Consider the following 25,981-nt stretch of genomic DNA (forward strand, 5'->3'; position numbering starts at 1 on the left):
CTTGGCATTACCAAAGTTAAATCGGAATATTACAGGTTATAATGTTTTCTTCAAGTATTATCAAATATGTATGGTTTAATAAAATCAAAATTTTAAGATTACCGTTGCTAAATTGGTTATTTTGTGTCATGGTAATAAGCTACGACTGGGATGTGTTGACCATTTGAAATGAACAGCGCTTTTCAGGAAGCTAAAACATTTATTAATAAAAGTCTAACATGAGCATGTTTTTACATCTCTTCGTGTCGTACACCGCCATCTTGTGGCCAGAGTTTAAAATGAGCAGTTTTACTTGTTTTTCAGGGGCAAATACTGAAAAAGAACAGCATTTAATTTGTATGAAAAGCACAATCCGGATTGTCCTCAGGCTCTCATTTGCAAAAGAGTGATTAAATATCAGAGTCAAATAAAAGTAAAAGGTCCAATAATTCTCCAGTATCATCTGACTTGGGAGTCATTTCCCAGTTCCTTGGGTGATCTTTTGAAGTAAATACTCCATTTGAAGGTTCAGATTGGGCTGTCCTCTCTTGGTCTTTTTGCTCAGCATCTGAAACATCTCCATCTTTTTATCTTTGTACTTCTTAATGGCTTCTTCTTTCTGCTTGCTGTTTTTCAGATAGTCCTGAGATTACACAGAGCATACATGCATAAGAACAAAAAAACTTGTAAACCTGCAATTTATTGGGAATCATAATAAAACAAAAGCATTTTGCGATGGGTAAAAGTTAACAAATAATAAATATTTCACCTCTTTCTTCTTTCTCCGTTGTTCTGTGATTGCCTCAAATTCCTCTTTTGTCTTCTGGTAGGACGTCTTCTTCAGCTTTTTCTTCCTCATGCGGTTACTCAATGGAAGACTGGAAGAGAATATCATTCAGGCAGTATTACTCTGTGTTCGCCTATCTGCTTGAAATTTAACAGTAGGCGAATTAAACAAATAATGAAACAAGCTATTTTCATGTTTCCAATTAAACTGGCTGTGTTCACTTCATCACCGGTTTAGGTGGTGATGTAACTTATCTACGTCTTTCTGCAAACATTTAATGTGACAAATATTTTTTAGAGATTAGCGACAAGACATTTTATCACCTGTCTTTCTCTGCGTCTTTTATGGTTTCAGGATTCCCAGTACCAGAATCTGTCTGCTCCGGTCCACCAGTAACTTCTGGATCTGGATCTGGCTCAGCAGCAGCAGCAGCAGCAGCAGCAGCAGCAGCAGCAGCAGCGGCGGCGGGAGCAGCAGCCTCAGCATCTTCACCCATCTCTTCTTCCTTCTCCTGCCGCTTCACTCTCAGTTTACTCCTGTTCAATCTATGGGTCCAGGCTTCGTTCTTCAGTTTCTCGGCCTCGGCCATGTATAGATGTCGGAGGTGTTCAGGGTACTCGTCCCTGTACAGAGCGTTGGCCTCTGTAGAGCTTGGGACTTTCTTCCTCTCCCTCCGCAGCAGCTTGTTGTACTCATGTTTGACCTTTTCCTTCCTCTTTAAAGCAAACCCCTGACCTGAGGACAGAAGACAAAAGGATAAGAAGTTGACAAAATATTTATTGAAAGAATTACATATTTGGCCAAAGATTTAAAGATTTAAGCTATGATCAAAGTGTGTCACGTGGGAATGCCAGTTTAAATCCAGTGATTTCGTAGTTGAGTTTGGCATTATGATTATTAATGTTAAAAAAGTATATAACTTTATATGTGGATATGCTGTTTCCCATTGTTGACTGTTGTTCTCTTTAAATGGGAGACTCATCCACTAACTCCCATCATTGATCAATCTGCTGTTCCTCACTTCTCGCGTTAGTTATGTTGAGCATAAACTTACCTTCCTTCACGCTGCCTTCGTATACTTTTTGCTCGGGGACCCATTTCCGCTTCTGCTTGGCACCATGGGCGTCATTCGTTGACTTCTTCCAGTCGCCGCCTTTCGAGGTAAACTTCTTATTGTTCATTTGTGGCCCTGTCGGTGCCATTTGAGCTCAATCTTTCCAGGAAAAGCCAAATGTTTACAACGGTCATGCGGGTTCGCGTCCCATTTCCTTACAGACGCGGTGTGATGACGCGTTCAAACCAGGCATGAGGAATCGATTACGGAGCCTCCAAATTTGGATACAATATAGTCACATTTCTGAAGCAAATCAGTTAACACAAGGACATTTATGAATCTATGCGGCATGCCATGGGCATCACCTGTACATGCCAACAGTTGTCCTGATAACTGTACGGCTTAATCATCAACATACTTTTTTTAAATGTCATTAATGTTGTCAATAACGTACCAGATAACTATATTCGTTATATTAATCATGATAACGAGCCGCTAAGCCTGTCTTGAACTGAAGTGTTTTGGTTCACATCAAATGCCTACCCATGTGTATATGCTCCCCTATATTTTATTTTTTAAATATACATAATATATTGTAAAATCATCGAACAGTCTTTTCGACTGCTTATGCCTAGACGTACATCAGCAGTGGACGACTTCTTCCATGCTTTACTCGGGCCTCCTTTAGAGAGCTTTTTAACATGTTCTCCTCTTCATACAGCCTCGCAGAAATTCAACGGCGGATAGATGAAGTTCAGCGTTTCCTGTCTGTCACCCTGAGCATCGCTAATGCGCACACTGTGGAGTTTTACACCCACGACGCGTGGAACCGCTTCGTGGCAGTGCCACCTCAGGAGGTCCTGTCAAACGTCGGTTCACGTGGTGACCAGCAGAGGGAGCCAGAGCACAGCGCAAACGGTAAATACTATAGAAATACATATTTACCAAAAACTTTTAATTTTTATGTTAAACATAAATGCAAGTTTGTAGAATTGCATCCTGCACCATATTATATTTATCAACAAGCACTTATTAATGGATTACCAACATATATTACTGTATTATTAACCAAATGGAAAGTTTAAATTAAGTAATTCATTAATTAATTATCTTTTTTTTAATAGTCATTATATATATTGTATAGTCAACCTTATATCTGAATAGCTGGAAATAAAAATAAATACAAACATTTCAACATGAAAATCCAAACACAGCAGTTTTGTGCAACTTTATTGTTTTTTTTATGTGTTCTGTTTCCAGAATCGGAGCAAACCAGAACTACATTTGGGTTTTGCAATGTTACAAACCGACTGGTTGATACTCGTGAACTGGTGCAGGCGGCCAAGGCCCACGCTCTCCCTGGCCTTGGAGTCTGCATGAGCAGGGATGAGCTACTGCAGGCCCTCAGAGGGCACAGGTCAGAGTCTGGTGCTCCAGTAGCAGCTATAGGTATGAAGGAGTGGACAGTCTGAGGGTAGGAAACCCATCAACGGATGTCCACTTGTCATTTGTTTAGTTTTTTTGGGAAAGATCCATTGCTTGCAAAGATGACTTTTGTTCCGTTTAACCCAGATGCTGAGCTGATAACAGACGAGTTTATGAACTCTAAGAAATCTCACGAGGTCAAGTCCATGTCTGAGGTGGTGGCCTGTCTGGCCCAGCACTGTGAGGTCAAACAGGTTGAGTGACATTTTAAAACTTACAGTGAAAAACTTAAAATGCTCAGTTTAGGAGGGATTTGATAGAACTTAAAAAAAGAAGGACATTTTATCTTAGTAACCTGATGTTGTTACTTTCGCTCCCGTCCAGGTGATAGATCTAGGCTCAGGGAAGGGCTACCTGAGCTCCTTTCTGTCCCTGCAATATGGCCTGCGGGTCTACGGCATCGACTCCTCCAGCACCAACACCCACGGAGCCCAGGAGAGGAACCGGAAGCTGAAAAAGTTCTCCAGGGCCTATCAGAAACACAACAAGGCCGTGAGGGCACAGGGAGAGGCCACACTTTCGCCTCAGGAGGAGTTAGTAGACATAAAGCCTGGACGAGGTGGAGACAACGATGATGTTGTGTATGTCGATGGGTTAGGAATTGTGTCGCAGCAGGAGCAGGAGGAGGTGTTAATCGCCTTATCAGATGTCAACCCTGCAGTGGAAATGCATTCAGAGTCAAATCCAGAAACGGAGGAGCTCTTCCTCAGCGTCCTGTCAGTGGATGCGGTACAGCCTACGTCCCCCAGAGTTCCCCCCAGCCAACTGAGTGCAGAGGAGAGGGAGAGGAGGAAGAGGGAGAACCTGGAGAGGAAATCACAGGACAGAAACGCCACCGCCAGCGTCATGTTTTCACCCCTCACTTCTTACGTCACCGCTGAAACGGAGCTTCGGGAGCTCATCAACGAGCTGGAGGTGAGCAAATCCACAGTAAAAAAATAAAATAAAATAAAAGAGAAAAGGTCGGAAATAGATTTACTGTGTGTTTGGGCAACAGAGGTGGCGCAGAGAAGAAGCCCACCGCACAGTGTAGTAGCAACGCACAATTCCCACGGCAGCTTCTGAAGTTACGAGTCTGCCGCAGCAGCTGGAGTTCACATTACTGGAGCAAATGTGAGATGTTTTTGCGGTGCCAAATCTGCAAGCGTGTCACTGTCAATATATTTTACCATCGATCTCCACGCCCCCGCCCCCACCATCCCTCTCTCTCCTCTTCTTCTGGTCTCTCCTCTCTCTGCATGCTTTCTCCCAACAAAATTCCAGGATGCGGTCATGGTCGGCCTGCACACGTGTGGCGACTTGGCTCCCAGCACCCTGAGGATGTTTGTGGCGAAACCAGAGCTGGCCGCGGTCTGCAGCGTGGGCTGCTGCTATCACCTGCTGTCTGAGGAGTTTGACCCTGCCGGACAGGGTAACCAAACACACACGCACACACACACACACACACACACACACACATACACACTGGCAGTGACACACAGAGATACCGATCACATCCAGGGACAGATAAGTGTGTTTGTGTCTGACTCTCTGTGTGTTAGAAAGCTGTGACAGTCACACTCCACCCGGTTTTGAGGAACATATGGTTTCAGTCGTACACAGAGCTGACTGTCTCTCTTTCTTCTCCACTCACGACACATGCCATGCTCCCGCCTCACAGCGTTCACTTCAGTCTGATCCAATCTGGAATGAAATATTAGCATCCCATGCGAAGCCACATGAACACTTATAGTCATATTTTACAGTAAACAAGTCAAATGTTCCGCTAAGAGTCTGAAGACTCAGCCAAGTTGACCTTCTGGAGATTGAGTTGAGCTCAGAAACTCGCTGTTTGAGCCCTCAGAGTGGATTTACGGCTTTAGGAGAGCTGTTTAAGGCTCCTGTAGGTATGCTCTTGGTTTAGTAGGACTTTGCTGTTATTTAGTTAGCCTGCACTTCAACACGGGGGCTAATACAAGTGCAAGAATGCAGGATAATAATAGAGTGATATCATCCTCCTTTCACTGCTCAGTTTACGAGGTATGAAATCGTCTACACGTGTCCCCATGCTGTGACTGCAGCCTCTCTATAAGAAATAGCCCTCGCTACAGTGGATACAGTATCGCGTCATCGCTTGTTAACAGCGTGACCTCTGACCCTCTCGTCATCGGGGCCCGTCGTAGCATCAGCCAAGAGCGAGCGGAAAATGATATCACGGCGGCTCATTGAAAACACTTCTTTCCGTGATTTGTTTCTCAAACTCTTGATCTTTTAAAGAAGTGAACAAAGACACACACACACACACACACACACACTTTCTCTTCCCGGGTTGGCCTTACAGTGCAGTCTGGGATGCAGGCCAGCCCCTGTGTTGGCCTGCCTCACCCTCAGAAAGAGTTGAAAAGCTTTATTATAAAGGCCTCATTTATGCGATCATGCTCATTTTGGGAATGAAGCAACGTTTAGAACCTCGTGTGGAATCAGGAGTCCGGTGTCTGTCATGCTGTTTACTCACAGCAAGATAAGTACATGCTGGCGTTTACGCTCTGGAGCCGGCGTGTCTCCTCACAAAAATATTGGAAAATGTACGATGGCGCGACAAGGACATCAGCGATATTTGTCTTGCTGAGCGTGTGTACGTGGCCACTTCAGATGCGAACTCTGTGGCCAACACGAGGCTAGCTACTATAAACAGGTCTCTGTGTGTACTGTAATCTCCCCGTCAGCCGGAGGAAAGGCTTGTCCACTTCAATTGCCTCAGAGCCCCCCCCCCCCACCCCCGTGTCAGCGAGCCATGTGTTGCTAACGCGTTAGCGTGTCCTGAGCAGTTTGCGAGAGCCCGGTCGGCCGCAACTGCACGTGTTGTTCCAGCTTCCTTTTGACTGTATCCCTCTGGAGTCACTGACCTTTGTAGAGAAGACATGAAAAGGATGGCAGGCTGTCAAGTAGTCACACTCGGTACCCTCCTGCTGTGTGTGTGTGTGTCTGTGTGTATGTGTGTGTCAGAGGTCTCTTTCAGGCAAAAATATTCAGGTGCAATGAGTTTTGTCATTAAATTCTTCTATTTATAGAATCAAAGACATCTAAGGAGAGGATGGACTTATCTTGTCTTTACGAATCAAAAATGTTTCCTGCTCTCTTGAAGTTTTCCTGGCAAATAATTCCAATTCATACCCACTGATTTGCAGTTGTTTGAAAAGGACCGTATTGAGCAACCAGAATGGATCCATGAGTTTATCTGCGTGTGTTCCCTCGCAGAGTGTTTGCTCGGCGTCTGTGGTTTCCCTCTGAGTCGGTACCTCCGCGACCGGTCCTGGTTCTGTGGCAGAAACGCCCGGATGTCGGCGTGTTTGGTGAGTTTATTTATCTACTGCAGGATGGTATGTTGATGAAGGGTGTTTTACCATAAGAAGTGCCTTAACGCTCTTCCATTTATCTTTTTAAACAGGCACTGGAGAGAGTTTCACACGGCCAAGGGGTAAGTCAAACACGCATACTCATTGTAATCAATATATCAGTTAATCGTCACCGTCGCACGACGATGGGACTTAATTGTCTTTCTCCAAACTGTCATTTCGCCAAACCCGTCAAAACAAATCTATGAAATAATTTCAAACACGGGCGTTCACAATCACTGAAGGCTTTGCTATCTTCTAGATCTTCAACTAATCACACCGTTAATTCTGGAGTTGTTTTTAAGTCTGTGAAAGACTTTTAAGACTTAAAAGATGTATTTATTTGGGAGCTCCGGGCCAAAGCCTGAAACTCGATAGCACCGCCCATTAATATGGAATGTTTATAAATATTAATGCAATCACGGTGACATTGATTGCTTGTTGGAACTGGGGTCTGAATCCAAAGGCAGGCTGATTGCTTGCCAGTCGTGCACCAGGCTCGGAAAGTGTCAGAAATATTCATCAACTGTTGGTACACATGCTGAGAGAACCGCAATGGGAACACGTTCTCCTTCAGGAGGAACGTACAGTACGCTGCATCGTGTTGAATCAGGTTCTCCTTCAGGAGGAACGTACAGTACGCTGCATCGTGTTGAATCAGGTTCTCCTTCCTGCAGATTCAGATGGAGTCTCTGTTTTACCGAGCCGTCCTTCACGTCATTCTGAGGGATCACTACGGCTGCTTTAAAAGGTAACATCCAGCAGTTTGCATCTGGCATCACTTTAATCTGAGAGTCCAGCACGTACACATGTCCTGGTGTTGTTTCACTGTCCAGCACGTACACATGTCCTGGTGTTGTTTCACTGTCCAGCACGTACACATGTCCTGGTGTTGTTTCACTGTCCAACACATACACATGTCCTGGTGTTGTTTCACAGTGTCCACATACAGGAACATACATACATCCCATTTCGGTGGGAGTCAAAAGTAAAACAAATAAAAAACAACTGTTTTGCTTTTCCCCTTTTTTTTGATAATCAATTGATTAATAAATTGATCTTTTGTTCTCATATAGTTCCTTGAGGACCATGAGGAAAGGTTTGTTGTGCTTGACTTTCCAAACATCAGTAAGTGCTGGCGCTCACCAGTCCAAACCTGCTGGTTTTCCCCATAAAGTCTGAAGCTCCGCGGTCATTTGTTATGTTGCATTCCTAAGGACTGAGCATTTTCAGGCCTTTCGCTCCAGATCCTCAGCAGATTACGACCATCGCTCTCCTCTAATTGAGTAAACTGAGCTATAGAAGTAAATTCAGCAGATTTCCATTAACGCTTAACGCACGCCTTTTTAAAGACACCGAGCATTGACCTGCCCCCCCTCCCGCTCTGTGACCTTCTGTTTAATGACCAGGATCCAATAACCATTACGTCTCTGTAAGCAGCACCTATTCATCACAGTTTAGTCCTTTTCAGAAGCGGCTAACGGTTTGATTCCGGTGTGGATTTTAAACAGGAGACACAACATGAGAGTAAAGGAGTGAATGTCGTTTGTTTCACTGGGCAGAAATGAGATGTTCGGACCTGTGTTTGTGTTGTGCTCTGCAGTGAAAAGCGCGTTGGGAATGTCTACTCCAAGGCTAAATCCTTCGTGGACTACGTCCGTCGAGCTCTACGCAGACTGGAACTGGAGGAATTAAAGGTCAGGACCAGAATCTAAAAGAAATCAAATAAAGGCCTTCCTGAAACGAACCGTGGAAAGCGGTCGTTATTTTGGCAGAACGAGAGGGAAACTGGTTCCTCGTTTGTTTTTTTATTTCGCAAACATTCCAGTTCATGGTCGCTCTAAGGATCCATGGGAACATAGAGGATACATGTATATTTGCGTTTCAACTGTTTCAATTTTTCTTCTACTTTTCAAATTCTCCTTCCGTCTTTACCTCCCTTTTTTTTTTATTTGCCCTCACGTTCCGTTTCACTTTTTATTTAGTAAAATTCGGACTCTCCTTTCTCATCAGCTTTCTGACGGTGACATCCAGGATTACCACGACGCATACAGACCCCGAATGGGCGAAATGCACGCCTTTAATATGGTAGGTCCTCGCTGATGATTTAACTGAACTGGTTACTGGTTTTCATTCCTGTAAAGTGAGTAAAGTGAGATGTATAATGCCAATGAATTGCAGACCATTAAGTGAGATCATTGTAGTCTGCTGGGAATGCTTCCACAGAATGGGAAGTAAAAACCCGCCTCTGGTTGCAGACCACTAATTGAAGTGTCAACCAACATACCAATTTAGTTTCATGACACAAAGCAGTAAAATGCTTCTCGGGGATCGCCCACCAGCGACTGGGAAGACAATAGTCATAGTGGGTTTTATGAGTATGAAGAGTAGCTGAAAATGGATAACTCATGAGCTATTTTGTATCAGTAAGACAAAATAAGATCTCTGTGAAAACCACTGATATGAAATGAAATAAACAAACGCATATTTATCGTCCTCGCATGTCGTCCCCGCTGTGCAGTTGAAGGTGACCCTGGCTCCCTGTATTGAAGGTCTGATTCTCCTTGATCGCCTCTGCTACCTGAAAGAACAGGTAACGCTCGTCAGACATTCATTGCAAAAATAATATGAATTCAGTTCGGAGGCGTGGCTCTGCTCCCTTTTGAGAGAATAGACACAAAGCATAGACATTATGTATATGTGGAAATAAAGAGCGCCAACTAAATGTGTTTCCATGTTCCAACCAACTGTCGTGGTTCGTTCATGATTGTATGTAAGAAAAAGCAGACGGAGCAGCTATAAAAAAAAAAGAAGATTTAAAACAACTTTCTATCCCTTTCTCTATTATGTGAAAGAGAGGAGAATATGAATCTATTTTAGGCAAAATGTTTCATGTAGACCTGCGTCTAATGATTATTTGTAGTATCTTTTATTCAACAGTTTATTTTCTCAATTAGTAGATGCGTCGTTTGGTTTAGAAAATGTCAGCAGAGGCCGTGCTGGTGTCTCTGTTTCAACACCCAAAGATACTCTCTATTGGTTTCAGAATATGAAACCAGTTCATGCTTTGTAGGCTTACTTTAGACAGCAAGGCCATTAGTGGAAATAAATCAATGAATGATTTTATATATTTCATAAATAAATGTCTCAAACCCTCTTTGAAACAAATATAAATTTAACAAACTAGAAACTAAAATTTCACCAGCATCCATGTGACCCACTAGTGTCTCTCTCTCTCTCTCTCTCCCCCCCCCCCCCCTGCGCTTCCAGCTGGACTCGTCTTTATAATCTGCTTGTACAGCTCGTTGATTGGGATTTGATGTTGCTTCCCGTATGATGAAAGCAAAGGCGCAGAAATCTCCGCTGACATCTTTGGTGATTCCGATCACCGACAATAATATAGGTGTCGCCTAAATTAAAGCCAGCCTGCAATTTGACTCTTTTAATGCTCCTGCTGCCAAACACAACATCCTATGTATGATCTTCAGCCGGATGAGTCCTTCTGATGAGAAACGTAGAAGCCCAAAGCTTCTCAAGTTGTGATTACATGCGTGGCTGTGTGTCCGATGGACTTCCTGTAATCAAACGACATCACGGCAAGAGCGCTGCTCGGCTTTGAGGGATCTGCCTGGAGGAGGTGATGGATGTACATGACTATGATCCATGTGAGGATTTTTTTCCTAGGTTTCCATAGAGTCCTTGCTCTCTGGTTGGTAGTCAAACAATGATGCACTTATTAAGCAACGCATACCCGGTGACGCAAAGTCTGCTGAAAGGTCAAAGGACCACAAGAATATAGCGAATGATCGTGTGTGTTAGCAACACATTCAAAAGCATTTGATTCCTCAAACAATTAGGGTAAATGGTGTCACGCATACCTTCATTGTCCCCCAGAGGATGACTCTCCATGACTTTTCGGATCCCCTGACCTTCCCTCTGGCACCCCCATGAAGCTGACGTGTGCGCTTTAGAGTGAAACAGTCTCAACAGCTATTGGATAGCTGTGCCATTGCGCCGACATTCGTGGTTCCCAGAGGATGATTCCTAACAACGTGTGCATGGACGCAGCCAAAGGAAGGCCTTCTGAATGATGAATTAGTCTTGTTTCTTTTTTTTCAAAAAATACTGATGACCAAAGATAGCCACCAAGGAAGACAAACGTGTTTTGCACATGAACAGGGGTCCTCCTGACACAATATTTGTACAGATGTTTCTTCTCTGGGGATTCAATAGAGACATCTTTAATAGGGGGAACATCACAGAGGATGCCAGGGGGGGCGGGGTCACAAAGCCAAACTGGGAGGAGAAGCAAGAGTTCTTTTTTTCATATTTCCATGTGTTTTTTATTCAGTTCCATTGTGTCTCACAGTTTGCTCTGGGTGTGTTTCTTCGTGCCCGACAGGAGGATTCATCATTCTCTGCACTGGTGCAACTCTTTGATCCCCTGCTGTCTCCGAGATGCTACGCTGTCATCGGACTGAAGAGTTGGGAAGAATGAAATTCATGTTGATTTGACATACATATGCACATGATTGCGATACACTGCTTGAGAGGCCATGATTATACATGATCAGCAATCACACTTGAGTGATTGTGTTTTCTCCCCTGCTCGGTTCAATTATATGTATGATTTCATCTCAATTTGTGTATGCGTTCTCTGTAATATTTTTTTTAAGCAAACATCTTGTTTTGTTTTATATACTATAAATCTCCACAATGTTGTGCTTTTAGTCCTTGACTATGTGCATGCTCATGAAAACACACGCTCAAAACACCTGGAAAAAGTGTCAGCACTGTTTGATTGGATCGTATTCATCGCAGCCTTTTGTCTTCCTGTTTCGTGAGTCTTAAGAAAGCACTTGTTTTTAAGGGCCGTTCAGGGAGCCAGGGGCATTGTGGGATTTAGGGAGGCTTGGATCCCCTCTGTTGACGGGTCTGGAAACCCCATTTCTAGGCTCCCAACCCAGAGGAAGTAGGGGAAATGATAGACAGGGCAAGAGGCGCCCTTGACCCCGTTTTACTTCTGTTTTGCTTTGTGCTTGGTCATTTAATAAATCACTCTCCTCTTACATGTTTGATACCGAATGTTATAGTCTTGAGTACAGACATGAATGATGACCGTGGCAGTTACACTAAAGCTGATAGAAAGCAGACTCGAGGCAAAGAGGGAAATGGCGCCTTTAGGGGACCAAACACATTATGTTATTTTACTGTGGGAATGTTATTAATTTAATTCACAAGTTAAGACATTTTATTTGAAATATCACAAGAGACAAATTCTTACATGTTTGCTTACAGATACTCTGACATACAGTTCACCATTTGAGACCGTAAACTTCCCTTTGTTGTTTTTTAGACTACAACGAGAGGTCCGAGGTCAGTGTTACCAGAGACAAGTTTTTATTAAGAAAATAAACACTTATTGAGTCAGCTATAACACTTCAACAACTTGCTCTGCGATTAAGAGAACATAAAAAAATAGTTAGCAAGTGGAGAAGTTAAAACAGCTCAAAGCAGCAAAATGGACAAACGGTTGAAATAGAAAACTTACGTTGTTGAAATATTGTAGCCAAACATAATGGCTAAAAGTAACAAGATAGGGTTGTATGTAGTGTTGAAATATTATAGTATAAGTATTTGATAAATGGTCTAAATAGTGAGCTAAAATTGATAGATAAATGGTGGAAACACATTCAGAACAAGAATGTGTCATCAACAGAGGGGTACTTGAGTTCATCTAACAGTGTCGGTGTATCTCTTTCCTAATGAACATTATTCCGTCACACTGTTCCTGTGTGTCTCTCCTACTATCACCCACTCAGGCAGCAATGTTCATAGCTGCTGTGCATGTGAACAGTGTTGATTAAAGCTCTATAGGAACATCCGTTTTTATTATTATAATGGAGACAGAAATAGCCTGAAACAATGGGAATGTGACAGACTTTCCCACTGTGCAGTGCTCGTGTGAAGCACTTCCTCACATCACTTCGCATCCCCCACTGCTTCAATTTTGTTGTCACCGTAGCAGCAGCGGCCTGCACATCTGTAGGCCATCCATAGGTTCTGTCAGCGTTGCCGTGGTGAAACCGTGTCCCGGGGCTTTATTTTTACCCACGGTAAAGACAGATGGCGAAGGCTCTCCGCTGCGTCTGGACCATGTCGGGATCCGGCACCGAGCTTCACGCTGACAGCCGGCTCTAGCGGCCAAAACCAGACTGACTCCAATGCGAGCAGTTAAAGGACGTGAACAGGAATTGTTTTTGGAATACAACCGTCGCCTGGCCTTGTTGTGGCTGAGTGAGTCACATCCTGGCGACCTGGCGCGTCCTTGATGCTCGTACGCCACTCTTTGCCCACATATATATATATATATATATATATATATATATATATATATATATATATATAAACACGCCCTGGCATCGTCCTCTTTCATGTGCCGGCATAGAGGACAGGTCAAATGTCATGATATTGCTTCCAATACGCACAAACAAACAATGGAAACGTGTTGGTAGATAAGCAGCAAAAGCTCTCAAGGCAACGCAGTGGGGAAAACACAAGTTCCTGAGTTTGCACTTAAGGCAGGAAAGCGGAGTGACGGGGATGTGATGAAGGCTTGGAGACCGAAATAGTCGGCATGGGGCATCATGCGAGGCAATCCCACCTCTGATGACTTTTCATTGCAAGTTAGGAATGAGAGGAAGCGGAGGGGAAGTGAGGGGAGTGCGTCAAACACTCGGGCCCTTTGCTGTGATCCCCGTTTCTCACGGTGGTGTTTGGATATGACTCAATTTCCTGCTGCCCTCTTGGAGATGAAGGATCATCTCAAGGTTTCTTCCTTCTTCATGTACAGGAAGGGACCTGCGTTTGCAGTTTGCACGCTTTTAAACGTCATCCAATCATGTCTACAAGTGCTCTGCTGGTGGATGTTGTGTTTCGGATTGAAAGAATACGCTTTCCTCTGACGACAAGGAACTTTTAACTGGTTATGAAACAGTTTCAATTGAATCCTGATGCCTCTGTATGACATATATAAGCAATATAGCTAATCTTAATCAGATTAAACAGTTTACAGTATCCAGGTTCACCAGAAAACCCCCTCAGCTCAGACTCCAGTGGGGGATCCCACATCAACCAGCCTCCCGTGGACAGACCCAGATCCGGTGCTGCAGCACCGTGACGTATTTCTGGGCCCGCTGGAGGGAAGTGTGGCCCAGAACCAGGACTGAACTAGAACTAGAGCGGCAGACCGTCAGACCCTGCTCCAGTAAAATGAGAGGTTTTCTAAAGCCAATCTGGTGCAGGGAAACACCACCGCTTTCGTGTTAAAAATCGACAAGTTGTAGCTTTAATCATTTAATTAAAAATAATAAAGTTGGAAGGAAAGTGTCACAAGCACACCCCAACCCCCATCCCATTTACATTCACTCTCATACACACCTAATGTCTTCCATCTGAGCGTGATCATCATGTTGTCCAGTTTTGGATGTCCCCAAACACAAACTGGGATTTGTTTTTTTTTCTTTGCCTGGGCAGACAGCCATCAGACAGGCGAGTGCCAGGAAGTAGCCCCGGCCGCCGCCATCATGCCCTTTCAGTCACGAACAGACTGCACTTCTCTGCCAGATGCCCTGCTTGGCTGGATGTTGACCTGGGCACACCTCGTTTGTTTTAGATTAAAATCTGCTGTTATCACCTCATGTCACTCCAGATTTAATCTCTGGAGAGCTACATTTACAAATATCGCATTTCACACCTGTCAGAGATGAATCAGTGGACGTGTAAACAGGCATGTCAAGCGTTTGACTCTGAGCCTCAGGAATCACGCTGTTTTCAATGTGAAACACAGTCTTTACGGATTATCCAGTAATATCCTCTGATTCATATTTTTTTCCATTAATCTTGCCCATGTTATGCAGATAAATATCAAATTGGATCAATCTAAAACATATGCCAAATCAGAGAAAACACAAAAAGACTGGTCTTTCTAGTAGTCCTCCCATTCCCCAGCTATGATTTACATGATTACAACTTGCTTTGATTGTATTTTACTCAAATCTAATGAACTGTTTGAAGAATATACATCCAGAATCTGTGAATATCTTCAGTGAGCTGTGATTTAAGGGCTACTGAGATTACAGTGTGTATAGTGAAATACATTCCCCGTAGAATTTACATCATGTTAGCACAATGTGCAATGTTTAATGGATGTGACAGAAAGAAACTAAAGTGGAGCGCCACAACGATTAAGCATTTCTAAAAAGTTTGTTTCCTGTCACGTAGAGTAATTGCCAATGGGTTTTAAATATTTTCCCGAGGTAAGAAAATGCTTTGAGTTGTATGAATTTGATTTGCAGTATCACTGAACTCAGGAAGCATATATCAATAGAAAGGACTCTAATTTAACGCCTTTTATTCCCCCTCGATGATGCAGCTTCCGACTCCAAAAACACATCAAATTTATTGCACACATGATAAAAGAAAAGGACATATGAGCCACTGCATTTTATGGTTATATGGTGTTTTCATTAAATCTCCTTTTCACAGTCTGTCTTTTCTAAAACGATGCAATCCACTGAAACCTTTTAACTGAGATTCCAGACATTTTACAGTCCATCATCAGTGTGGCGTGACATTAAACTAAGTATACGCTTCTTTAATTCAGCGCCAAACCCAAACAATCATCACGCCCAGCCCTCCTCCACACAGTTATATTTGTGATCTTCCTGAGCAGAACGAGGAGGGGACTCAGGATGTGGCGCAAACCAGGGTGGATTTCATTTGATGTGTGATGTCTCCTGATTTTAGGTCGGTGGGCTTCAATGTTGATATTAATACCATGGAAGTGCTATTTCTGTGAGGGCCGGGCCCAGGCCCGGTCTTTCCAGCTGTGACTGTCTGTTTCCTGCGTGATGTTTATCTGCTCGGGTGAAGTAACAGTTTTTCCGGAGTAAATAGCACGGTTTAATTACCATTACTCGCTCTGTAAAGCTTCAAGGGGAGAGGATATCTCTTAATAACAGGGTTAATGGAAATACGAATTTGTTGTTTCGAGACTGTCCCGTTGATCAGTTTTGTCCCTTAAATTGCGTGTGCGAACCTAACGGGAGCATTGTCTTGTGTCACATAAAACCCTGTGGTGATGCAATTCTGTATAATAATAATTGGACATTTTGGGAGGCATACTTTCCCGACGAGAGATGCATCCAAAGTTTCATACTTTTAAATATGCAGCTGCAGCCGGGAGCCTATTAGCTTAGCTTAGCATACATACTGGAAACCGGGGGAAACAGCTAGCCCGGCTCTATTGGAAGTAACACAATAGCCAATGTGCAGAAACCATCTAGAGTCTGAATATCCATTGGTGAATACACTGCACTGTCTTTTATTTATAGTAGCATTAACTTTATTCATATGTTTGTATTAAATCATGTAGACCCAAGCTGAGACAATCAGTTGAATGTGCTGCCACGATATCATTTATTTAAGTTTGTTTTGAGAGCATAGTCAACCGTAGTTACATTTTTCTGTTTTTCTATATGGCAATGTTTTGGTATATGTTTGCATCTTTGTCTTTGTTCCTATATTTCAGGTTCCTGGCTGGCAGCTTTATTTTGCTAAATTAACAAAATCATGAATAAAATGGAGCTTGTGATGAAACACAAGAATATCATTTAAAATATCATATAACCTTTTTCAACCTCTAAAAGCTCAAAACTAAACTTTCCATGTACTCTGAATAGCTCTGAATATCACATTGTTTAAAAAGTGTTAAACAAAGACAAAAATGATCGTGAAGAGAGTCGGCATTAACTAACCAAAATATAACTAGACTCCAGATGACACAAAATAGATATAATATGTCATATAGTGAGCTTTAGATGAGCTGTTTCCCCCTGTTTCTTTATGCTAAAGTAAGCTTCAAGTGAAGATTAGTTTCATCACATGTCAAGTTTATTGTAAGTCGCTTTGGATAAAAGCGTCAGCTAAATGACATGTAATGTAAAAGTCAAATATGCAAACATTTGCTTTGTTGATGAGCAAAAAAAAACGAGGCTTAAATGAGAAAACCCACATGCATTTAAATCACCGACAGGAAATGATTGTCACTTCCTATAACAGATGAAAAAAAGGAAGAGAAGGAAGAAGAAGACATTAATCAATAAATGTAAATACCCTGCATGATTTACCAGAGCCCCCAACTGCCCCTTCTGTCATCTGAAAACAAAACAAAAATGTTTTATTCAGGACTGTGGCCTGTTTACTCCAAAAGAGCCGGCAATATATTCCTGACGCCGCTCCACGTAGAGCACATCGCAGGTAATCAGTCAGACGGAGTAAACACTTCTTCTCCCGTAATGTGTTTGTTTGGCCCTGGGTCTGTTTATACTTTCTACAGGAGCATGTTTCCCTCGTTTCCTTCGCTAATCCCTTAATCACTTGTGCCGACTGCAGACGCAGCACCCCTCGTCCCCCCATGGGGCCGAGTGTGCGTCTTACTTTGTTTGTGCCCGTGGGTTTGTTTGGGGTTTGTGTTGTGACAATGTTGGTGTGCGACTCGGCTAATTGGACCGAACCAACAAGAAGAAGGTTGTATCATAAGGTCGTGGCGTGACCAACGGACCGAGTCACTTCCAACAACCCCAAAACAAAGGCTCTCATTTGTCACAGCTGGACACTGATGCATGCTAAAGAAGAACATAAGTCTCAGGTACAAAAACACAGAGGCCTGTCCAACAGGTTCCGTGGGGTCAAGGTCAAGTCCTTTTCAGTATCAGGGTCTCTTGGTGCCACTGTTACAAATGACTGCTTTCGCCCCCCCTCCCTGTCTCCCCCATCACCGGCCGATGCCCTTGCCCCTCTCCGGCCATCTGTTTTCCTCTCTCCACTGCTCTGCACTGGATTTATTTGCTCGGAGCCCCGACTGAGGGCCAGGCGTTGGTCCAGCTGGTAGTCAGCGGGACCAGGCTGCACGCTTCCAAACTGACGGCCAGATGCATTCTCACCATAGGGTGAGGTACAACAGTTCATCGATCAACCTACTATCCCAGTTTAGCCTCTCCATAGGGACGCTGGGGGGTCGGTGTATAGCAAATGAATCAATATTTTTAATTTGGGGTTAGAATGAGATAGTGTGATAAAAAATGGCAGTAGCCCCATCTCAGCTGTTTAGCAGGAAAACTCAGCATTACATGTGTTGTCAGATGCCCCCCCATCAGTTTCCTATGAATTCAGAATGGTAAAATATTCCAGTTTATTTCTCAACTGAACAATCATGTAATCTTCGTTTTACTAGCAGAGGTCAAGATATGGGTCCGACATTTGGTCTAAATTGAATCCTTCTGCACAATATACAACAAATATGTTTTATACATGTTTAGTGTCATAATATATATATATATATATATATATATATATATATATATATATATATATATATATATTATGGACATTATCATGATGAATATCATTTTAGATGTTCTCAGTTGTGGTAGTGATTAGGGTTCAGGTTTTTTACTTTTTTACTTTAAATTGGTGTTTAAGTATTTTTTTATTTTAAAATGTGCAAATGATAACAATTCAAAACTTAAAAAGTCAGGGTCAATATAACATGGATATGTTGTTCATGCCAATGCATTTTTGTCATATGGCCCAGTTTAAAAGAAAATAAACCCTAACACATACCGTTGTCTATTGAGTAACACTAAATAATTAAATACACACATAACGTTGGACTTATGACATAGACATATATTCCTGACTTCCTGTACACGATTGATCATTATTCTAGTCCACCGGTGATGTACAACAACACAATTACTTATTTCAGGCACCACCTTTTTTGTTCTTTCTTCCCTCCAGTGTAGCTCCCACTGCGCATGCTCAGCCTCCCTGAAAACCACATGCGTCTCCCGGCTCTGCTCTCTCCAGTGCCACAGCGAAGAGATGCGCACACCGAGGACACCGCAGCACAGCGATGCGCACCCGGCTCTAGCGTCACCTCCCGGCACCGCGGACCCGTCTCCCAACACTATGGGTCACAGGGAATATGGCTAACTTTGACACACTTTGACGTGCCTGTGTCGTCTGGAGCGCAGCGCTGCGGAGCGGCTGCATTGAGAGCACAATAACACAGAGACTTGAGAGGGGTGGGAGGGGAGAGGTGGTGTGTGTGTGGGAGCCCTGATTCCAGTCATTTCTATCCCGGCTCCTCTCCCACTTTGGCTTTGAGAGATGATCACGGAGCTGGTGTGCACCGCCGTGGCAGTGGGTCTCTATCTGAACACGCTGGACGCAGATTTCTGCTACGATGACAGGTAGGCAGCAGCAGCAGCATCACCGCCCGCTCCGCCACTTGTCATCTCCTCTCGTTACCTCCGCACGGAAGCGATGGAGGGAGGGAGAGGGGGGGGGGGGGACGACGACGACGACGACGACTGGTCGGTGCGTCTGCCCGCATGTTTGCATGTGCGTGTTGTCCGTATAGTCGGTCGTAGTGAATCGCTGCTTATTCTCCGACTGTAAGAGGCGCAGGGAGAAGGAAGGGGAACAATATCACTCCGCACAACTTGGACCGCTGCTCAGTGAGTTCATGTGGCTTTGTTGCTCTTTAATTGCGTTAAATGGCTTGGCCTTAATGTGGTCTGTAACACACATTATTATTATTATTATTATTATTAATATTTTTTTTTAGATATGCTTGATAAAGAGAGCGCACATCCACAGTAACTATACGGCCCAAATAAGTTCCACACGTTGTGAGCTGGCAGCCGCCTCGGTCCCGTCGCGTGCTGCTCACATGAAGCGGTTCATATGCTCTTTCTTTGTGTTGATGGAGCACCGGTGCCTGTTGTGTGCGCACGGCTCTCTGGGGAACTGCAGCTAATTTGAGCCGGGAGTTTTTCATTTTGCAAACAGCTGAATAAACATGTCAACACTATCGTGCTGTGGAGGGGTATAGTGGGAGAACACAACAGACCTGTGATGGAGAGATACGGGAACAATTATCATAGGAAACTTTCACCAACTAAAAAAACAGTTTCAGAGAAGTTTGTTATGTGTCTTCAAATAATACAGTTTAGTTAGTCATATCTTTTCATGTGAATCAGTAATATGGATATAGACCGGTGGTTCAAACACAGATGTCAAAAGCCTCTAAAGACTCCCAAGACAAATCTAAAGAGGGTCAAAAGATGATAAAAGACAAAAACATACAATTATTTGGTGATTATTTTGCCCATGAATTTATTATAGACTATAATATGTCAGAAAACGGTAAACAATGATCTAAGACAGAGAAAAACCGTGCATATGATTAATCAATCGTTACAATAGTTGCAATTTAACCTGTGATGAGGTGTCACCGAGCCAAAAGACTCACTGATAGATTACTACTCTATGAATTATGACTGAACCGTATGCCAAGCCTGTTGTGTTTCACATCCACAAAAAAGAAAAATATGCAGTTACATTTTTGCTTGCCATACATCTATGCTTGCGAGTAATCGCCCTTCATGTAAAAGTTCAGCACCACAGCTGGTCCCCTTTTAAAAAGTCAAACTGGACAGATAGTTCTTCATCGACTCTAAAATACTGTTTATGGGCTTGAGGGATTTTGGCTCCTGCAACGGTTCTGTCCAAACTCATATTAATTAGTCTTCCATTATCAAGCATTAAATCACCAGATGAACTACTGATATGCAAGGTATGTAGCAGATTTCTCTGTGGATTAAAAGAATGAACAGCGTACTCGGTGCCTCCCTTATTCGTCCACAGCTCCGTCAGTGGTTGCTGTCTGGTAAGCATCTCCAGATACCCCTGAAAGGTCAAAGACATCCCCCGCCCCCCCCCCTCGCACTTTACTTTTCAGCACCATCGGTGACCCCTGTGCGTGTCATAAGACAGAGTGTGTGTGTGTGTGGAGGTGAAGGAGGAGGAGACGTAGTGGAGAGACATGGGGTGGTGGTAGAAATGAGCTCCGTCTCCAGTTCCATCGCCTCACCAAGTATCCCTGTAAAGCTCCCGGTGGGGGAATCTTCATCCATCAGCCTCGTCTGTACATGTGACCGTGACACCACAAGGTTGTCAAAAAGCCCCTCTGTGACAGATCACCCGCGGCGGCGCCCTGCCAGCTTCAGCCTACGCTCGCACTCCATCCCCTCAGTGAAAGTTCAGTATACCGCCGATGCTGTGTATCTGTCAACGTCACCGTGGTAACGTACGCTCTCGGGGACACACTCTGGCATTTTGGTTCAGCGATCTCAGATGGAGGAGGTTGAATACCAATCAGAGGTCTGACCTTCCCTGGTCGTTCATCAAATGCCGTCCTCTCTCGGGGTCAAGAGCCGTGTGCGCCCGGTATCTTCCCTCGGGGATTAGAGGAGAGTTATGAGCAAAAGGTTGAGGAGAGAGAAGATTGAGGTAGAGGAGCGTTGTTGAAAAAGATCCCCTCTTTTCTAGACTAATTTGTTCCTCTACGTTTGTCTTTTTAAGCCGCCTTGTTGTGGGCTAAGTCTTATCTGACCTTTCACCCTGTAAATCTAATTCTCGTCACATGTCACATGCCGTTCTTAACATCGAAGACGAGATGGCGCGGCGGATAGTTCCAACTGGTGGGGATGTTCCGGCCGGGCTTCTGCTTTTTCAATCACGGCCAGTGTTTTTCCTGGGCACTGCTCAGGGTGCGACTGAGTGCTCTTAGTATTCCTAATGAAAAGCCTCTGCGTGTGAAATTAATATGTTTTACGGGAGCTGGAAGAGGACTTGAGCCAGCCACATTTTTGATTTGGGAAATAACCAAGACACGATCGGCTGGTTTACAGTTTCTCGTGTTTATCCAAATGTGAAGTCAGACGTTATGATTTTTTTTTTTAAACAAGCTATTCACAGTGATGATGTGTTAATGTATGTACAGGCTTGTTGGATTGATTGCTTGAGAGTTGGGGTCTTAGATTGGAGAATATATTTACCGTAACCTCCGGGCTCTCCTTTGAATACTCATCATCGGGGCTTTTTGACAGGTTAACAAACGAGGCTCCGCATGATGCCGACAAATCTCAACGATACGTTTTTAATAACACCTTTTTGACAGATTTACCTAGTAATGGATGTTTTTAACCAGGAAGACTTGGACTTTATTCCACAGTCACTGAGAGGGAAGCAAGGACAAGAGATAACAGAGGCGATATTGTGAAATGAAATGCATCCTAAGTGGATTTTTAGTCGCGTATCCCAAAAGGTCTGTGGCCCCAATAAAGTCACAGTCCCTCTCTGTAAGAAATGCATTATGGTCCCTTGGGGGATTAAAGAGAAAACCTTTTTGTTTCCAAAGAGCAAAATAATCTGGGCAAGGAGCCGGCCTTGGGAGGAGTTTGGATTTCATTGACTGGCACGTTCCCCATTATAGTTTCAGTTTCATTCTCTTTATGAAATGCCCTCACCGTTAACAGAGAAACATGCTCGTCCCACATGAGGTTTTAAACTAGTAAATATGCCACGGAAACAAGACAGAGGTGACGAAGAGTATTGGCTTGTCCGAAGCGCCACAATGAAGATAGACAGTCACGGAGTTTGTCGGTTTCAACATCTGTTACTTTTCTATTCTGGTTTCTGAGGTTAAACCATAAGTGCATCAATATGGGGTTGTCTTTAAGAAGTGCCCTTTCATTTTAGTTTCCAACCATATTGCTTTGAGTTGAAGTGCTAATAATTTGCCTATACATATGTTAATGTTGCTCACTTTTAACATGGACCCCGGGATCACCTTTAAATCTGAAAAATATCTCAGTGAAACCCTCCAAAGAGCATACAGCAAAAACATGGGAAGAACACCATCCTTCTTTTTGTCCTTCAACTGCCACTTGTCCCAAGTAAGAATGTATATGTAGCCCCTATGTGAACGTTTGCTCAGTTAATATGCATTGTTGTGTCAGGAATGTCCATGTGCTTGTCTCAACTGAGATAAGAGAAGCAGTAAATTCAGTTTTCATTACAGTGTTTGCTTCTGGCTGCTGGCTCCTTTTAGATTTATTGTAGGCTGCAATTTAGATGTATTGTACAATGAGCAGAAACAACCCTTACATCACTTAATAATTACAAAATGTCCAAAATAATTAGTAAACATTTTTTTTCCAATAAAGGTGCTCTTCAACAACTCCACAGCACCACAAGCCAGGTGCCATATAGTGTCATTATATCATCATGCCCGTCAATGATAACCGTTTCCATGGAGATAAGCCACTCCTCCTCTCTGGCGAGTCTAGCACGAATGAAGGGAATAACCATAAATAGTCTGGCAAGTAAACTCACTTTTAGTTTGAACGCCATAAGGGTGACATCTCCATAACTAAGCAACTCACAACGAAACAATCCAGATTGATAAATAGCATTACATAAAGAGGAACATATTTGATCTTGGAATGAACCGTCCCTTAATAACATAAAGATACATTCATATTTCTTTAAATCCCATAATCTAAATGTAGGCTTGTACATTTTACTTTGTTGGCCCATAAAACAGTTGGTATGTTTCATTCATGTTTTTGATCATGTTCCATCAAAAGGACTTGAATCATCTCTGTTTTCCATATCTGCTCATAATTGTTATCTCCTATGGGTTGGCGCTCCCAAGGCTCACTGTGATGGGTTTCGGCCCACTCGCTGTCGTTGATGTTGCCAGAAATCTTTATGCCTCTCATGGAATAATAATCTGAAACACATGCCCATGTTGTGTTGAGGCTGTTTAAGTTACAGTATGTGCTCGGAGCAGATGCATATTGAGGTAAGCAGTAGGCTAATGAAATGAGCAAGATAAATCTCTTTCTTTGACTGTGTGCAGGAAGTAATGCAGTTGAGGTGAAAAAGCTTGTATATATCAGGAGGAATTTACACTGTAAGCGTTTTAGAGATGAGTAACGCCGCCTTAAGAGGAGTAGAGAATCAAAATGAACAAGATGGTGAGTGAAATTTGAGATGGTTTTGAGGCTCTTAACCAGATTGTGCTTTTTTTGTGCTTTCGTGGAGAAAAAGGCAAACCTCATAAAAAGTGTGGTTTGTTGGTGAAAGAAAACTAGATGTTACCATCTTATAAACTATCCCAATGTATTTGAGCATTAACATGTTATTATTCATTGGCTATGAGCCTGTCACCTTCTCAGAATTGGTATTTGAGGGATCGAACTATTAGACAAACAATAGGAATGCGGGAGCAAAAAGTCTCATTCTGATTACAAGCAGATTTATGTCAGGAAAGCACTTAGTGGTCAACTCTGCAGATGTTGTGGCTTTGAAACTGCTTTAAAGCCACAATTGAAGGCTCAAACCCCATTCTGTTGAAGGGCGTACATTATAATGTTTCTTTAAAAATGGTTAAACGTTAAAGCAAAGAAAAGGCAGTACATGTGCTGAAGACAGAGGATGAAATATTAAAGCCTGTCTTCTTGCAATGGGATGTGCTCCAGCTTTTACAATCCTTAAAGGGGCAGGAAAACATTCTTCTGGCAAACAGAAGAGCGTGCATGCTTGTCCTTAATAATGAAAGGGTATTGCGGCCCGCATAAGGCAAATACTTTTTTTTTTATTATCAGAAACCTTTATGAAAGGTACTGCCTTCATAAACTACTTACATTTTTTAAACAGTCGGCTCATCCCAGTACTAGCCAAGTAAGGGTCAGAGTTTGAAGTAGCTGCTCCCCAAGGTTACGAGTACTTTTGTATTTACTTAATTGCTATTAACATTAGCCTTAATCATTATAATTCTTTGAACCACTACACAGATTTGGGGAAGATATGGCTTTGTTCATATTTAGATTGTCCCTCCTCCAATTGGGTCCCAGCAATGCACAATGCTGGTTGAGGCTGCCGCTAACCTTTGGCTGCCCCGTATACTTTGCGGGCTGTAGTCGACCTGCCTATCTACCAAGACACGACCACCAAACCTCAGTCCCACGACCTTCACTGTATACACACCATATGTGGATCCCAAAGCACTGGTATCCATGGACATCAGGGCGTACATTTTTGCCAGAACCCTGCAAGATATATGTCAAAGCCGTAGATTTGTCACGCTAGATTTGCGAGTTTGGCAACCACAAACCATAGATAACGGGGTGAAAACATAATCTCACAAGTTCCTTATCTGGCCAACCGCATGCTAATGAAAGCCTTCCTAACTGCTCAGCAGCACGGGCTTGAATTTCCACTCAGTGCACTAAACTCACTTTGTAAACAGAGCTCCTTTTTGTGGCGTTGGATTACCCTTAGAGGTTATCATCCACGTTCTCTCTTAAACTACAAGGTGGATTTCCAAAGCAACTTACAGCAGTTGTGGCGTAATACAAAACCAAACCCAAGCTGGGGATCACACGAAGTGCAAGCGGTTAGCTTTTTTACCTTTTGTAATCAATAGCCATTGAGTATCATCTTTCAGTGACTGGAGTTTTTTTTTTTTTTTTGTCTGTAGCCCAGAACAGCTGTCAGAACGGAAAATCAAAGGTTGTTTTTTCCGTAGCACTTGGCTAAGCGCTCATATTTCACTAGCTCGTATCAGCTCTGACTGGGAAAAGCACTCTGGAAGTGAGGTTCCTCAGAGTCTGGAAAGGTCTGTTTGTGCATGTGGAGGGGTTTATGTTTTTCTTTCCCTGGCGATGGTGAAGCTGTCAGTAGTTAATTGGGTTAATTATCAGAGTGAAGCAGCCAGTGTTGCCAGATTGGGTGGTCTTCTGCCCAATTGGGTTAGTTTGGATGTAATTGGGCGGATATGTGGTAATATTGGCTACCGACCAAAAGTTGGTGGAAAATCTATATTCCAATAAATCGTCCCTTCTTCTCATCCCAGTAGTATAGTTGTAGTATGAGAGAAAGCTTATGTCCCATTCCAACCATTATTTTGTATCGTAAATTAATTTGTTAGCTTTAGAGATACTGGTAGCGTGATTTTCTTTCCTTCTGACTGAGCTAAGCTAAAATATCGAACAGTTCTTTAACCTTGCCAAGTCTTACCATACTCAGAGTTTCTCAAATAAACACCCCAATGTAGGTACTCAACATAAAGTAAGAAACAAAACATTTTGTTTGACCAATAATTATGATGAGGTAGAAAATAGGATAGGATATTACTTTATTTATCCCCAGGTGGAAATGTTGTGAAACAAGTTTACATATATACAATGCAATAAATATAAAAATATATAAATAAAAATAGCAGGGCAGGACATATTACATTTACATTTAAGAATTTAAATAATAAAGGAAATGAAAATGTAAAAATAAAAATGAAAGTGTATACAGCGTATCTAAAGTATA

The 25,981-nt window shown here is 42.9% G+C and overlaps 3 protein-coding genes across 5 annotated transcripts in view; 2 read left to right on the top strand and 1 right to left on the bottom strand.

Annotated features, from left to right (window-relative positions):
- Window positions 1-57: 57 nt before the first annotated feature.
- ccdc59 (coiled-coil domain containing 59) lies at window positions 58-2,050 on the bottom strand. Its single transcript, XM_034526358.1, has 4 exons — window positions 1,821-2,050; window positions 1,090-1,501; window positions 749-857; window positions 58-622 (listed from the first exon to the last, which is right to left on the bottom strand). Exons 1-4 carry the CDS (start codon window positions 1,966-1,968, stop codon window positions 455-457), a joined length of 837 nt encoding a protein of 278 aa, XP_034382249.1. The 5' UTR covers window positions 1,969-2,050; the 3' UTR covers window positions 58-454.
- Window positions 2,051-2,439: 389 nt separating this feature from the next.
- mettl25 (methyltransferase like 25) lies at window positions 2,440-11,755 on the top strand. Of its 3 annotated transcripts, none has more exons than XM_034526753.1 (12): window positions 2,440-2,738; window positions 3,081-3,269; window positions 3,393-3,499; window positions 3,630-4,220; window positions 4,569-4,716; window positions 6,543-6,637; window positions 6,733-6,762; window positions 7,357-7,430; window positions 8,283-8,376; window positions 8,693-8,767; window positions 9,201-9,272; window positions 11,082-11,755. In XM_034526753.1, exons 1-12 carry the CDS (start codon window positions 2,522-2,524, stop codon window positions 11,175-11,177), a joined length of 1,788 nt encoding a protein of 595 aa, XP_034382644.1. In that variant the 5' UTR covers window positions 2,440-2,521; the 3' UTR covers window positions 11,178-11,755. The 3 variants fall into 3 exon arrangements, 2 of the variants coding, with proteins under 2 accessions (XP_034382644.1, XP_034382643.1); XM_034526752.1 differs by having other exon boundaries at window positions 2,448-2,738; window positions 11,049-11,755; XR_004608996.1 differs by lacking the exons at window positions 9,201-9,272; window positions 11,082-11,755 and having other exon boundaries at window positions 2,448-2,738; window positions 7,756-8,376; window positions 8,693-8,723.
- Window positions 11,756-18,913: 7,158 nt separating this feature from the next.
- tmtc2a (transmembrane O-mannosyltransferase targeting cadherins 2a) overlaps window positions 18,914-25,981 on the top strand; it is a 44,790-nt gene continuing 37,722 nt past the window's right edge. Inside the window, 1 exon segment of the mRNA XM_034526434.1 lies at window positions 18,914-18,996. Within this exon segment, the coding sequence (XP_034382325.1) occupies window positions 18,914-18,996 (83 nt within the window).

The sequence above is a fragment of the Cyclopterus lumpus genome, chromosome 23 (assembly GCF_009769545.1).
Source record: "Cyclopterus lumpus isolate fCycLum1 chromosome 23, fCycLum1.pri, whole genome shotgun sequence".
Classification (NCBI taxonomy): domain Eukaryota; kingdom Metazoa; phylum Chordata; class Actinopteri; order Perciformes; family Cyclopteridae; genus Cyclopterus; species Cyclopterus lumpus.